The 13,024-nt window shown below is 45.5% G+C and overlaps 1 protein-coding gene across 1 annotated transcript in view; it reads left to right on the plus strand.

Annotated features, from left to right (window-relative positions):
- The window catches only part of LOC102571826 (NACHT, LRR and PYD domains-containing protein 12-like), a 14,757-nt gene continuing 1,733 nt past the window's right edge, over positions 1 to 13,024 (plus strand). Inside the window, exons 1-2 of the mRNA XM_019484927.2 lie at positions 1 to 113; positions 11,074 to 11,115. Coding sequence (XP_019340472.2) covers positions 104 to 113; positions 11,074 to 11,115 — 52 coding nt within the window. The 5' untranslated portion in view covers positions 1 to 103. The remainder of the gene's footprint in view (positions 114 to 11,073; positions 11,116 to 13,024) is intronic.

A 13,024-nucleotide genomic window follows, 5' to 3' on the forward strand; every position in this document is an offset into this window, starting at 1 on the left:
GATTGCACTGAAAATTACTTTGCTTGAATTTCATCCTGTAGTGGTGATTCACTTGCTCTGAGAGGAGGAAAAATAGTTTGTAACAAACTGGACCAGCTCTCCCATGCTGCACGGTGAGCTTATCATGCATAATATTTTACTTGATTTAGTGCATTTTAAATTCGGGTTTTTATATCTAATAGGCAGTCAAGTTTGTGGTATGTAGAAGTCAAGAGGTATGTAGAAACAAGGCCATGGTAGGGGGCCGTGCCAGCTGTCTGAGTTCTCTGGTTCCTTCAGGAGCAGAGCTGACGTGATTCCAGGTTTGTGTTCTTCTCTACTTTGTATATACATACATGGTAGGGGTGTGTAAAGTGGGCCCCATTCGATTTGGATTCGGATTCAGCCTGAATCAGGGACAGTGATTCGATTTGTTGATTCAGATCACTATCTCTGATTCGATTCAGCCGAATCCGATCTGAAGCTTCAATGCTGATTTGGACAATCAGCGATTTGGACATAGCTGCAGTTTTAAAAGATTTTCCTACATACTTTGTAGTAGCAGACACGGCTCGTGAACGCTGCGATTTTGGGGCACATGGGTTGCCCACAGGAACATGGGATGGGGGCTCCATGTGCTCAGCAGTGAACCCAGAAGTACTTCTGGGTCCACCAGGGAGCTGGGGGGGGGGGTGCAGAGGGGCCCCCCAGTGCGCTCCCCATCAGACCCAGAAATGGACCGGAACTGCTTCTGGCCCACTTCCGGGTCTGCTGCCAAGCATGCTGGGGGACCCCCTGTGCTTCTGTGGGACATTCCATGTGACCCAGCACTGCAGCCTTCACAAGCCATCTGCTACCTAGAGGTCTGTAGAAAAAGCATTTAAAGCTGTCTCTGTGTCCAAATCTTCTGAATCTCTGCGAATCGATTTGGAGGGTTCCAGTTTGATTCAGAGACATTAAAGGGTCCTCTGATTCAATTCAGATTCGGAGATTCAGCTACCGAATTGGGGTGAATCTCCACTGAATTGAATCAGGGACTGAAGCTTCTCACTGCATCTCTCCATTCTTCCACCATTTCCCATCCTAACTCCTTCATGAGCATAGGAGTGACGTGGAGGCCAGGTGCAAGTGGCTGCACTTCCAATCTACTCTCTGCCCATCAGTACTGTGAGGGAGAGGAAATGTTATTTCTGGGAGGTGAGGGCAAAGAAAGTTGTTCCTAACACTACTTAGAAAAGAAGATGACTGGAGAAAAAGTGTGTGTGACTGCAAACTAATGAAGTCATAAATCACGTTGGCCACTTTGCTGAGGGGCTGTTCTCCTTTCCTGAAGCCTCAGTCTGAACAAAAGCTTCTTTACCAGGAAATTCACTCTGCTTTCATAAAAAAGCAGGAGACTAACAGTTAAATGGAGTATACAACACTGATCTCATGCAATGGAATTTTTACAGGAGATGCACATTTTAAAAGTTAGTAACAAGTTCTGTGTGAAATGATTTAGCAGTTTGTACTATGCATCTTTAGTTCTGGTTTTTGATTGGACAGTAATGTATTCAAACAAGATAAGACAGGATATAAAAAAATGCCATTGATACTCAAACGTGTTAAGGCAGAGCTCATGCTTTTGTGTATATGGTTGAGATTCCATGCTGATCCTGGGAGCTAAATGAACTGATGATGATGTTATAGCAGGAGTCGCAGCACTAGTGGAGTGCTACGTGTGGAGTGTGTGCATGAAACGGGGACCAGGACAGCCTAGAATTTTGCTCTGGGAGGCTCACGCCATGATACACACTTTCATTCTGAAGGATTTTGTGACAAGGGCACTGTGACACCCACATTGTGCTTGCTATCTGCCTCTGGCTCTGACTAGAGTCAATGTTACGAGATAAAAGACTTACTCCCTAGGAAATGAGTGTTGGTATTTGGCAGAGATTCAAGGGAGACAGGATTGCCCAGCCTGCTGCTTGACCCATTTATTCTAGCATGGGTATAGAAATAAAGCAAGTTGCACTTTGAATGTGCCCAAGGCTCCACAGAATGAGGTCTGGTCAAGGTCAAAGTCTTTTCTAAGTATGGTCACTCCCAAAGCAGAGTAAGAAACAACTGTTATATAGTAGCTCCTGCAAAACCACATATAAAGGCCCCTGCACTCTTTTGTATGTAGTCATTCAGCCATTAATTTTTCATGGGTGTTATTACTCCCTGGGGAGGTGAAGTAAACTTGTGGGCATGATACAAAATGAATTGAAATGAAGCCTTAAGGATTATCTGGATGCCTTAACGATTTGTGCTGATCTTTCACATCTGACCCTTCTGGAGCTCATCAGCACTGGACTGTGGCCTGTTTGCTGTTCAGTTTGATGGCCCTGGAGGGGACAAAGGCTATTGGGCGAAGGCTATAGGCAGTTGTTAATCCTCTGAAATGAATACAGTCTTTCCCCCCCACGCACCCCTGTGTTGTTACTGATGCTTGATTGAATGTGTCAGCATGTTGCGTTTCCAGCAGCATGGACATCAATGGGAACACGGCTGAGGAAGGGGTATTACATAACAAATGGGTGATATAAAAAGCTGTTCATGGAGCCACTTTTAGTTGTCATACATCAGAAATAATTCACTAACATGGAAAGCTCCACAGATTGCCACACACAACTATTTTTTTTTAATCTGGATGCTTGTAGCAAAACACATAATTTGTTTTATGATTTTTACCTATTGCTTAAGATGACTAATTTCCATTTGTGGAGCAGTAACAACGCTGGATGACAAGTTATTTACTGCCTGTCAGAATGTAAAACAGGTATGAAACATCCAGGGCTGAAAAATCATTTGTCCTAATCCTTCAGTGAAAATCCACAGAGCTGGATCTGTCTATAAGAACCAGGGAAGGGTCAGAACAATTTACTGTCCAAACAGGGCCTTTCATGTTATGGGACATTGCGGGTTCTGAATCGTTGGAATCTACTCTGAAGTTTATTAATTAGCGTATTTATGGCAAAGACATGGCTCATATCCTGCTTGCTTTACCCTCATAAATAGTTTCCTGGGCTGCAATAAGATCACCAAACCAAGCAGAGGATTGGTAGACTAGACTGACTCCTGACTAGACTGACTAGACTGCTGCAGGTTGGGAAAGCCAACCCTTTTGTGAGATCAGCATTGTAGAAGAACTTGCTGTCATTCTAGTTGACCCCTTTGGAGCTGCTTTTTTCCACTTCAGCCTGCAGGGATTTGTCCTTCTGAACCCACCTCATGGAAATGGCTGGGCATTAATATTAGTTTAAATGCTGTAGGGTCCCTGGTATTTTCAAAGTTGAAGCACTTCATCTAAGTGGAGACTATATTGTGCACATGCACTTAAATGAGAAGTTTTGTTGGCCTTATTAATTTACTTATTTTAGCAGTGGTTTCAAGAATTAGTTTAAAAAACGCTGGACCAAGAGTAGGAATTTGGAGGAAGCTAAACCCTCGACTATTGCTCTTAAGTTCTGACCCATTTTTTAGTCCCAGTGGAATTGCAATGGTTGTAGTAGACTCTTCTGTCTGGAGCATGTTCTACATTACATCTCTAGGCAGGTGCCAACTCCATTAGGATTGGTTCTGGTTTTATATGCAGAGCAGAACAAACACCTGCCCTCCCCATCCTTTTTCAGGGTGCTCCTTCTGTAAATTCTATGTGCTTGATTCTTCATCACATCTATAATTGAAAAAGAGCCCCTGCTGTACAGTACACCTTGGTCAGACCCTCAGTTGATAGAAATCATCATAGCTCCATTTAAAAACCATTGGGACCAGGATGATTTACACTGGTATCTGGTCCTCTATCTATATCTCTTCATTTCTAAATAATTTTCTATTAATTTTGCTTCTTCCAGACTGATGTTTCTTCCCTTTGCTTTAAGATATGGCTTTATTATGCCCTCTTCTTGCCCACACCCTCTCCACCTGTCATTATTTTAAGAAAGCCAAGTCCCTGAATAGTGCATTCCCTCAGTATACAGTGCTCACAAAGCAGGGAGGCCTCTCTCCTACTCCTGAATTGCTCCAGCTTGACCCCATGTGCTGAGCAACAAAAGCCTATGATCCTGGGTAACATCCTGCAAGCTTCTAGGACTAGTCTATATTGCATTGCTAGCTTGTGTTGGACTCTGAGTTGTGTCTAACACCCAACTGCTACCTACATACAAACCTCTCTAGCTCAGGTAAAGTGGAAGTTTGAGGCTTAGGTCCCCAATGTGTTGGGATAAAAGGGTGTGAGCATGCCAGTACCGCTTAAACTTGAGCTGGTAAATTGTCAATCCAGTCACTTTGCCGTGTGGTCACTTTTGCTTAAAATGGCCAAACTAGAATGAAGTAGCACATGGCACTAATTCAACCTTGTCTACCTGTTACTATGAAGACAAATCCTTGAAGACCAAAACACAATTCAGTTGATGATAAACACCTGTCACCACTTTTTTCCATCCACTAGAAAGAGGCATTCAGGTGGCTTCTGAAAGCAACAAAAGACTTGGAATCCTTCCCGTTTGCACTGCAGAACTGAAACTACCTATAGTCCTCTACCCCTTACTGTATCTTGGGTGCCTGGAATTTATATACATAGCGTATTTATTTATCATAAAGTCTCACCATTAAGTTGGATAGAAAATTATGTTTTGGGAAATGACTCATAACTTTTGGATAGTTGTGGTTCAATAGTACTGCATGTAGCCCTGGGGCCAGAAGTGAGAATGGAGCATGGCTGAAAAGTGCCATTAGCAACTTAGTGCACTTGTGCACATCACAGCATCTAATCCTTGCTAACTTAACGAGCATTAAACATTTTAAACTTGTTTATTTTGGTGCACTGGGTTTGTGTTTTCACACACTGGGCTTTCAAATGAATTAAGCCCAGTGTGCAATTCCCCTTAAATTCCAGCAGGGGGAGCCAAATGCCAATCTGGCTCCCCCTGCTCCCACCAGCTCAGTAAAGCAAAATCCCTGACATTTGGTCAGGGCAGGGGGGCAGGGGCAGAGGCTGGGGCTGCAACAGGGCAGCAGGGTTGGGGTTGCTTCTCAGGGCAGTGGGGAACTGTGGCCAGCTGGGCAGCACAGGGGCTGGTGGCCATGTTTGCAGGGGCTGAGTGGCCTGGAGATGCTGCCCAGGGGTAAAGAGGGGGAAAGGGAGCTATGGCCAGGTTGCCTAGCGTGGCACAGTGCAGGAGTCCCATCCCAGGGCAGGGCGTGCCACAAGCATCCCCTCCTCTTCCCTCTGGCCAGTGCTGGGGTTGGACACGTTCTGCCACCACCTGCATGAGATGGAGCCACCGCGCTCTGGCCCAGTCAGGGCGGGAACAAAACCCTGGACTCACCGCTTTTGCTGATAAGGGGCAATCCCTGCTGCCCCTCATTGCCTTGCACCAAGTGGGGGGCTCTGCACAAGTCCTCAGGCCACTGCAGGAGTGGTGAGTCCCAGGGCTTTGCACTAAGTTGCTAATGGCACTTTTCAGCCATGCTCCATTCTCACTTCTGGCCCCAGGGCTACATGCAGTACTATTGAACCACAACTATCCAAAAGTTATGAGTCATTTCCCAAAACATAATTTTCTATCCAACTTAATGGTGAGACTTTATGATAAATAAATACGCTATGTATATAAATTCCAGGCACCCAAGATACAGTAAGGGGTAGAGGACTATAGGTAGTTTCAGTTCTGCAGTGCAAACGGGAAGGATTCCAAGTCTTTTGTTGCTTTCAGAAGCCACCTGAATGCCTCTTTCTAGTGGATGGAAAAAAGTGGTGACAGGTGTTTATCATCAACTGAATTGTGTTTTGGTCTTCAAGGATTTGTCTTCATAGTAACAGGTAGACAAGGTTGAATTAGTGCCATGTGCTACTTCATTCTAGTTTGGCCATTTTAAGCAAAAGTGACCACACGGCAAAGTGACTGGATTGACAATTTACCAGCTCAAGTTTAAGCGGTACTGGCATGCTCACACCCTTTTATCCCAACACATTGGGGACCTAAGCCTCAAACTTCCACTTTACCTGAGCTAGAGAGGTTTGTATGTAGGTAGCAGTTGGGTGTTAGACACAACTCAGAGTCCAACACAAGCTAGCAATGCAATATAGACTAGTCCTAGAAGCTTGCAGGATGTTACCCAGGATCATAGGCTTTTGTTGCTCAGCACATGGGGTCAAGCTGGAGCAATTCAGGAGTAGGAGAGAGGCCTCCCTGCTTTGTGAGCACTGTATACTGAGGGAATGCACTATTCAGGGACTTGGCTTTCTTAAAATAATGACAGGTGGAGAGGGTGTGGGCAAGAAGAGGGCATAATAAAGCCGGGGGAGCAGGGAGTGTTGGGGGGCCTGGCAGGGGTCCCCTCCCCCAGCCCCCCTTCCCTGTCCCTAGTATTTACTAGCTCAGAGTCAGGTGCAGCTCCCTGCTGCAGCTACCAGGGACTGCCTGAATCATCAAAGCTGTCCGAATCTTTTCCAAAGATTTGGAGAGCTTTGAATCTATTCGGACCTTTAAATTGGTCCCAATTTGATTCAGATTCAGAGATTCGGCCAGCAAATTGGGCCGAATCTCCTCCAAATTGAATCACCACCTGAAGCTTTGCACAGCCCTATGGGAGTGCAGGGCACTGGCAGGACCAGGGGGCTGTGGGTCAGGAGTGAGGGGCATCATCATGGCCCAGGGGGCAGGGCACTGTGGTTTGGGACTGAGGGGCACTGGCAGGGCTGGGGTCAGTAGGTCAGGAGTGAGGGGCAGCAGCAGGGCTGGGGGTGGGGGCTGTGGCTTGGCATTGGGGGGCAACAGCATGTCACTGCCCTCCCCACCATCACCCTCCCCCTGCATCACAGGAGTACAGTTCCCAGCATCCCCCCAGCTCTCCGGGCTTGGTACAGTTTCTGTGAGGACCCCTGACAGACCCACGGATCACTGTCTTATCTTGGGGGCTCCAGGCGCATAGTGTCCTTTCTCCATCAAGCCAGGCAGTGGAGAGTTTCTTAGCACTTGTGTGTGTGATCCTTACAAATCTCTCAGGTGCAATAAAGTTGCATGGTCCCCTGTCTGTTTGCCTTTGTTGGGAAGAAGCAAAAATGCCTGCCTCTGGGTGGGATGGGGGGAAGAAAACCCCTCAGCTTCTTTTGCTCCCCGGAGAACAAAAAGAGGGAGTTTGCCCCAGAAGGTGCTAATTGCCCTCTTTGAAATGTAAATACTTTCCACAAAAAGGAAGACAACCCCATGGGCACTGCATTCAGTCAGGGGAAGGGGAGGAGGGGATGAAGGTGCTGCTTTCACCCTGGCCAGGGAAAGGCTGGGGCGAGGGTGGGGGATGTGTGTGACCTGAGACTGTGCAATCATGAGTGGTGGCAGCACAAGGGCATGTTGAAGAGGTGGGGGACACAGGGTTGGCCGATGTTGGTCTCTGTTGCCCACCTGCCTGCCGCCTCTGCTCTCTGCCCCATGGGCCAGGGGTTGCCCTCCCTGCTTTTCTTAGCTTTTTCACTGCTCTCTGCTCTATGGCCAGAAAAGTGAGTGGTGCCTGATTTCCTATGAAAAGCAATCAGGAGTGGTTGGCTCATTCCTGATTGTGTCTGTAGAAAAGTAAAAGCTAAAGGGTGGTTACCGTAAGAATCTGGAATTGTCCATGTTGGATCAGTTCAGACTCTCTCCCTTGAGAAGACAGAGTGGGGAGAAGTCACAGCATATTTTCAAGAGATGCAATTTTCACTCAAAATGTAGTTCTGCTTAATAAAATCCAACTGTCTACGGTCAGAAGTTTAACTGCAGACTTACCAAAAAAACCTCTTCCAAACAACATTCCTAGTTTGACAGATAGGAGTAAGAGTAAGAATATGTACAAACAGCACAAGAACTTTCGGGAGAAACTTGTTCCCAGGAGATTTCCAGCCTGTGTTTCCTGACCATCCAAACTTTTGCTTGTCTGGACCAAACCTCTCTCCTGCCATTAGGGTATAACTAGTACCATATTACAATTCACCTAACTAGGAGCAATGTTACCTCAAAGTAGCACCACATTTTCATCTTCCTGTTTTCCAAGATAGGTGCACTGCAGAGACCTGGGAAAAAATATCAGGCCAATTGGACCAGCTGAGCTCACTATCTTTTTTTTCCTCTCACTCCCCTTAGCAAGATGAAAATCACATTTGTCTTAGAATGAACTAACACCATCCCACAGAGCATTACAGACTCAAAACAATGTAACTTTTCTATTGAAGAGCTAAAACTTCACAACAGTTGTAAAATGTCTGGGCAGATTTGGATTCCATATGTAGAATTCAATCCTTTTGCAAGGATGGATTCCATGTAGTCACAAATATTTGTTAGGCATGGTATACAACAGATTTCCTTGCTGCATTCAGCCACAAGGCAGGGCCACTGCTGTATGATTCAGTCAGCATTGACATTAAAGACTGAAGAATTATTTCTCCAAGACAGGAAGGGACTGTCTGGCCATCAAATCCAGTCTGTTCCTAAAGTAAGAAACAATATCAGATGATCCCTATTACAAATGGATTAAACTGTACCCTAAAAGAAGTTGTATTTTTTGCCTCTTCTACTGGAGTCTACTCCCCAAGAGGTTGCCTGAAATATATACTTGCCTTATAAATAACTGGAACACACCCTTTGGGGAGCTCAGAATGAGCAGAAGTTTAAAAGATTTTGTAGAAAAACTCAGATTCTCTATAAAAGACTGTGTTAGGATTACCAAATACCTGGCTCATGTCACAACCTGGTCATGATAAGAGGAAATATTTTTTAATGAAATCTAAGTATGGGCCTTGCAGATGTGGAAGGAATGTAACATGAAGGTGTTTTCAGTTTGGACTTGGGTATAAGAAACCCCCGAGCAAACATGCTAACATTAGGGAGCTCTCGCTGTTTATTTTAATTTAGTTGCATGCAGTGTTTTGGGGGTGGGTTTTTAGTGTAGGATGGAGTTATTTATGAGAGAGATGAGAACAAATATATTATGTCAGTATTTGGCATAATGCCAAGCCACAGCCCCCCCAGCCCTGCTGCTGCCCCTCACTCCGGACCCACTGACCCCAGCCCTGCCAGTGCCCCTCACTCCCAAACTGCAGTGTCCTGCCCCCTGGGCCATGATGGTGCCCCTTCCTCCAGACCCACAGCCCTGTGGTGCTGCCAGTGCCCCTCACTCCCAACCCACCCAGCCCTGCCAGAGGGGCCCCAACTGTCCCCATCCTGATTGAGCCAGAGCGTGGTGGCTTCATCTCGTGCAGGCGGTGATATGTGTCTGGCTCCAGTGCAGGCAGGAGGGAAGAGGAGGGGAGGTTTGTGGCACCCCCGACCCTGGGATGGGGCTGCTGCATTGCACCAGTTCGAAGCGATGTCAGGTGAATAAAGAGGTGAACTACAAAAAGTTGCATTGCCACCTGGTAGACGACAAGGCTCATTACACATCTTTGAGTGCCTTTGTGTTTGCATACAACGAATCCATGGACACAATGCTTTAATTCATGGTGAGCCAAAGTAAACTACGTCCAAGCAGTTTTACTTTAACACACCAAAAAGACTTCTAAAATGGCAGGAAATCCCACTCGTGAAAACAATCACACAGTCACAGCACCTGAAAGGGCAAATCTTGTGGCATGTACATATGCCCTTACTGGGCATCTAGTGGTTTTGAATCCCCCCTGAGTTGATGGTTGTCAGCCAGTGGTCCATAGAGCTGCCTGCATGCCAGAGGTGGGCCAGAAGGGTGGAGCGAGGAAGCTGGAGTTATGAGCCTCAGTGGCTGATTGTCACTGGTAGGCTATGCATCTTCCCTTTACGTGGAAAATTCTGCCACTCTACCATATTGATTATAAACAACGAGCCTTTGCAGTATGCTTTAGTTTTGTTTCCTGATGGCTAATAATGGAAAATAGCAGGCTAAAGCTATTTAGTTTTGTTTGCTTTAGTTTTGTTTCCTAATGGCTAACGATGGAAGATCGAAGTCGCAGAATCAGCGACCTGCTTTTACATGCCCTCGATGACATTTCTCAGGAAGACTTCAAAAGATTTAAAGACAAATTAGCACATTCCAATCTGAAGGGACGAGGCAGCATTCCCCGAGGGCGGCTGGAGAACGCTGACAGGATAGATACCAAGAACCTCCTGCTTGAATTCTGTGGCAGACATGCTGCAGCAGATGTGACCATAGACATCTTTACTCAGATCAATCTCAGAGACGGGGCTGCCAAGCTCAATCAGCTCCAGGACAGTGGCAATAGGAACGAGACGGGGAACAATAGGATGATGGCATAAAACCATTTAAATCCCAGCTAGGAGCCAGAGGGACGCTGGGCAAAGATGTTCACAGAGGACACATTCTTTGACCTGATGCATTCTCTTTTACCACTCACTTGGAAGAGAGGGAATAGAGGTGGTAACCTTATCCCCAGTGGGGGGAATCCTTAAAGGGGTGCAAAGCCAAAATAGCAGGGCACCAGGAGTGCTGTCAAGAAGAGGTGTACCTGGAGTGCATCCCCAGCTGGTAGACTCCTCCTCAGGGACCACTAGCAGTTTGCACAATTTCCAACAGTCTCTAGGGTGCTGTAACCTGTGCTGGAGCCGAGATGCAGAATCAGTGACCTGTAATTTGGAGCTGATTGCAGCACAGAACCTGGCCCAGTTTCTTATCCCTTAACAGCTGAATGTCTAAAAGAGACCTGTTTAGGGTTTCAAGGACAGACTTTACCTTCAAATCTGTATTTTTCAATTTGGACAACCCTAAAAAATATAAATCGAGCTAGCTAGCCAGCAAGCCTGGAAAACTGCAGGCCTGAGTCCCAGGTACTTTCTCTGAGTCCTACAAAAGTGTAAGACCTAGTATTTGGACCTGAGAAATCTCTCTTGAAATAACTAATGCATATAGTCCTGTGGAAAGTACCATGTCAATAAATCTTTTTTTTCCCAGTGAAAGTATTTCATCAGAGATTAACAAGCTCTCTTTAGCAATTACTTCTTTAAACTCGAGATACAGTTATACCAGTCAGCTACAGTTATATTAGTGGCTTTTTATGCAACATCAGTTCACTGTAAATTCTTACAGCTGTCTAAATTTCCCTTTCAGTTTTGAACTCCAATCCAAGTACTTCAGAGGTGTTGGCAAAAGGTATGTAACACTTAGTACTGTGGTGTTTGGCTTATTCAGATGCTTAACTGGAACTCACAAAGCAGAAACAGTTATGTTAACAAAAATGTTAAAGTTTTGCAAAAGCCTTTCCAAATACCAGTATAAAACCCTAGGCTAGTGTAAAACACAGCTACCACCATAACATTGCTTGCTGTGAAAGGCAACATTGTTAAGAGGAATATTGTAACTGCACTTAAAGTGAAGGAGGTTTTGATGGGCAGCAAATGGAATTAATTCCCAGGAGCTGTCTTTATATTGCTCCTCATGGTATTGTTACTACAGTCCAATTCTGTTTCCTTTAAGACAAGACAAGATGAACTACATGAACTGCCTGAAATGATGAGAAAAATGAAGCAAAGAGAGACAATCCAGCTTCTGTGTCATCTCGTGTTCTTGTAGACTCACTGTTAGGCTAGGTACAAACATTCGGGGAGGTTAGGGGAAGGTTAGATTATGTCAAAAATGGCCACCTGATCTAATTTAGTTTGCCCAGGTTTAAACCTTATGCTTCGATTGACCTAACATCCTTTTGAGTCAGAACTGAACCAGTGTGCTGCCCTGGTGCTGGAGGTCTCCCTTCTCTCAGTGGTACCATCTCATGAATGAGGATGGTAACTGGAGTTACTCAGCTGTCATCAGCAAGGTTCCTATGACACTGTTGTCCAAACCCATGTGTTCAGACCAAGTTCTAGCATTTCAAGTTACACTTTCCACCTTAGTCATTACATCAGTTTCAACTGAACATGGTATTCCCCTCCACTCCAGGTTGTAACCTGTTGGAAAGTGTTGTGATACATAGCCAAATAATTTCCAGGTGACACCCAAGAAGTGACTAGGGGAATCAAGTGATCTTTACCCACATAACTGATTTCAGTGTAACTACTTATCTGAGCAAAGGTGGCAGTAGCAAACATACAGTAAAATGATTTCAGGATTCTAAAGAAAGGTGCAGGATATGTTTCAGGAGCTATTTTTGTTGTTAAAAAGGTTCTATTGTAAAGTATTAGGCTGCTTGCAAATGTGAAAAAAGTGCTTTACCAGATGAAGCAGCACTTTACTTTGACCCAGCTCTGCAGCATCTGTATAGATTGGGCACTTCACCCAGTACCGTAGCAAGGTGGGTGGTGAGTGGGGCAACTACCCCGGGCACTGAAGTGAAGGGGGTGCTGTCCAGCCAGGTCAGGGTGCAAGACAGAGCTATGAGTGGCTGATTTGGGAGACACAGGGGTAGGGGAAGGGCAGCTCCCACTGCTCCGTGCACTCCCAGCAAGCATGGGATGGGGGCATGTGCCCCCCCCCAGATCTGTGCATGGGGCAAGGACAGGCTACTGCTGCAGGCTTTGCCCTGGGTGCCAAACTTTGATGCTTCAGCACTGACTTCAGTGGGACTTTTTGGCACTTTTAGCTAAAGCTGGTTCAATTAGACAAAAAAGCCTCACTAAAGTGCTTGGTCTTGACAGATGTTGGGCAAGCCGGGTCAAATTAAGGTGTTGCCTCTTCTGGGTACACACTGGCCTCAGTGCAGGAGCGCGCCAAGTTTAAAGTAAAGCACTTTTTTTCACATCAGCAAGAAGCCTTAGTCTTTCTGAGCTTCTAGTTCAAAATTTTCTGTCTGGTGCCAATGATTCAGAATCCTGGGAAAGTTAAAGAGGATTTTAATTAAAATGTACAGCAATAAGACATCAACGATTATGTTGGCAAAAATCTGATTCTAAAAACAAGATACACAAAGTTGATTATTGCAAACCATCATGAAAGGAAAGAAAATGTGAAATGTCAAGTGGAACTCTGTACCCCTATCGCACAGGCATTCTTTCCTAGCAATGGCTTCATTTATTACATAATGGAGTTATTCAGCATTATAATTGACCCATTACACCCTAGAGAG

This window comes from Alligator mississippiensis, chromosome 2 (genome assembly GCF_030867095.1).
Source record: "Alligator mississippiensis isolate rAllMis1 chromosome 2, rAllMis1, whole genome shotgun sequence".
NCBI lineage: Eukaryota > Metazoa > Chordata > Crocodylia > Alligatoridae > Alligator > Alligator mississippiensis.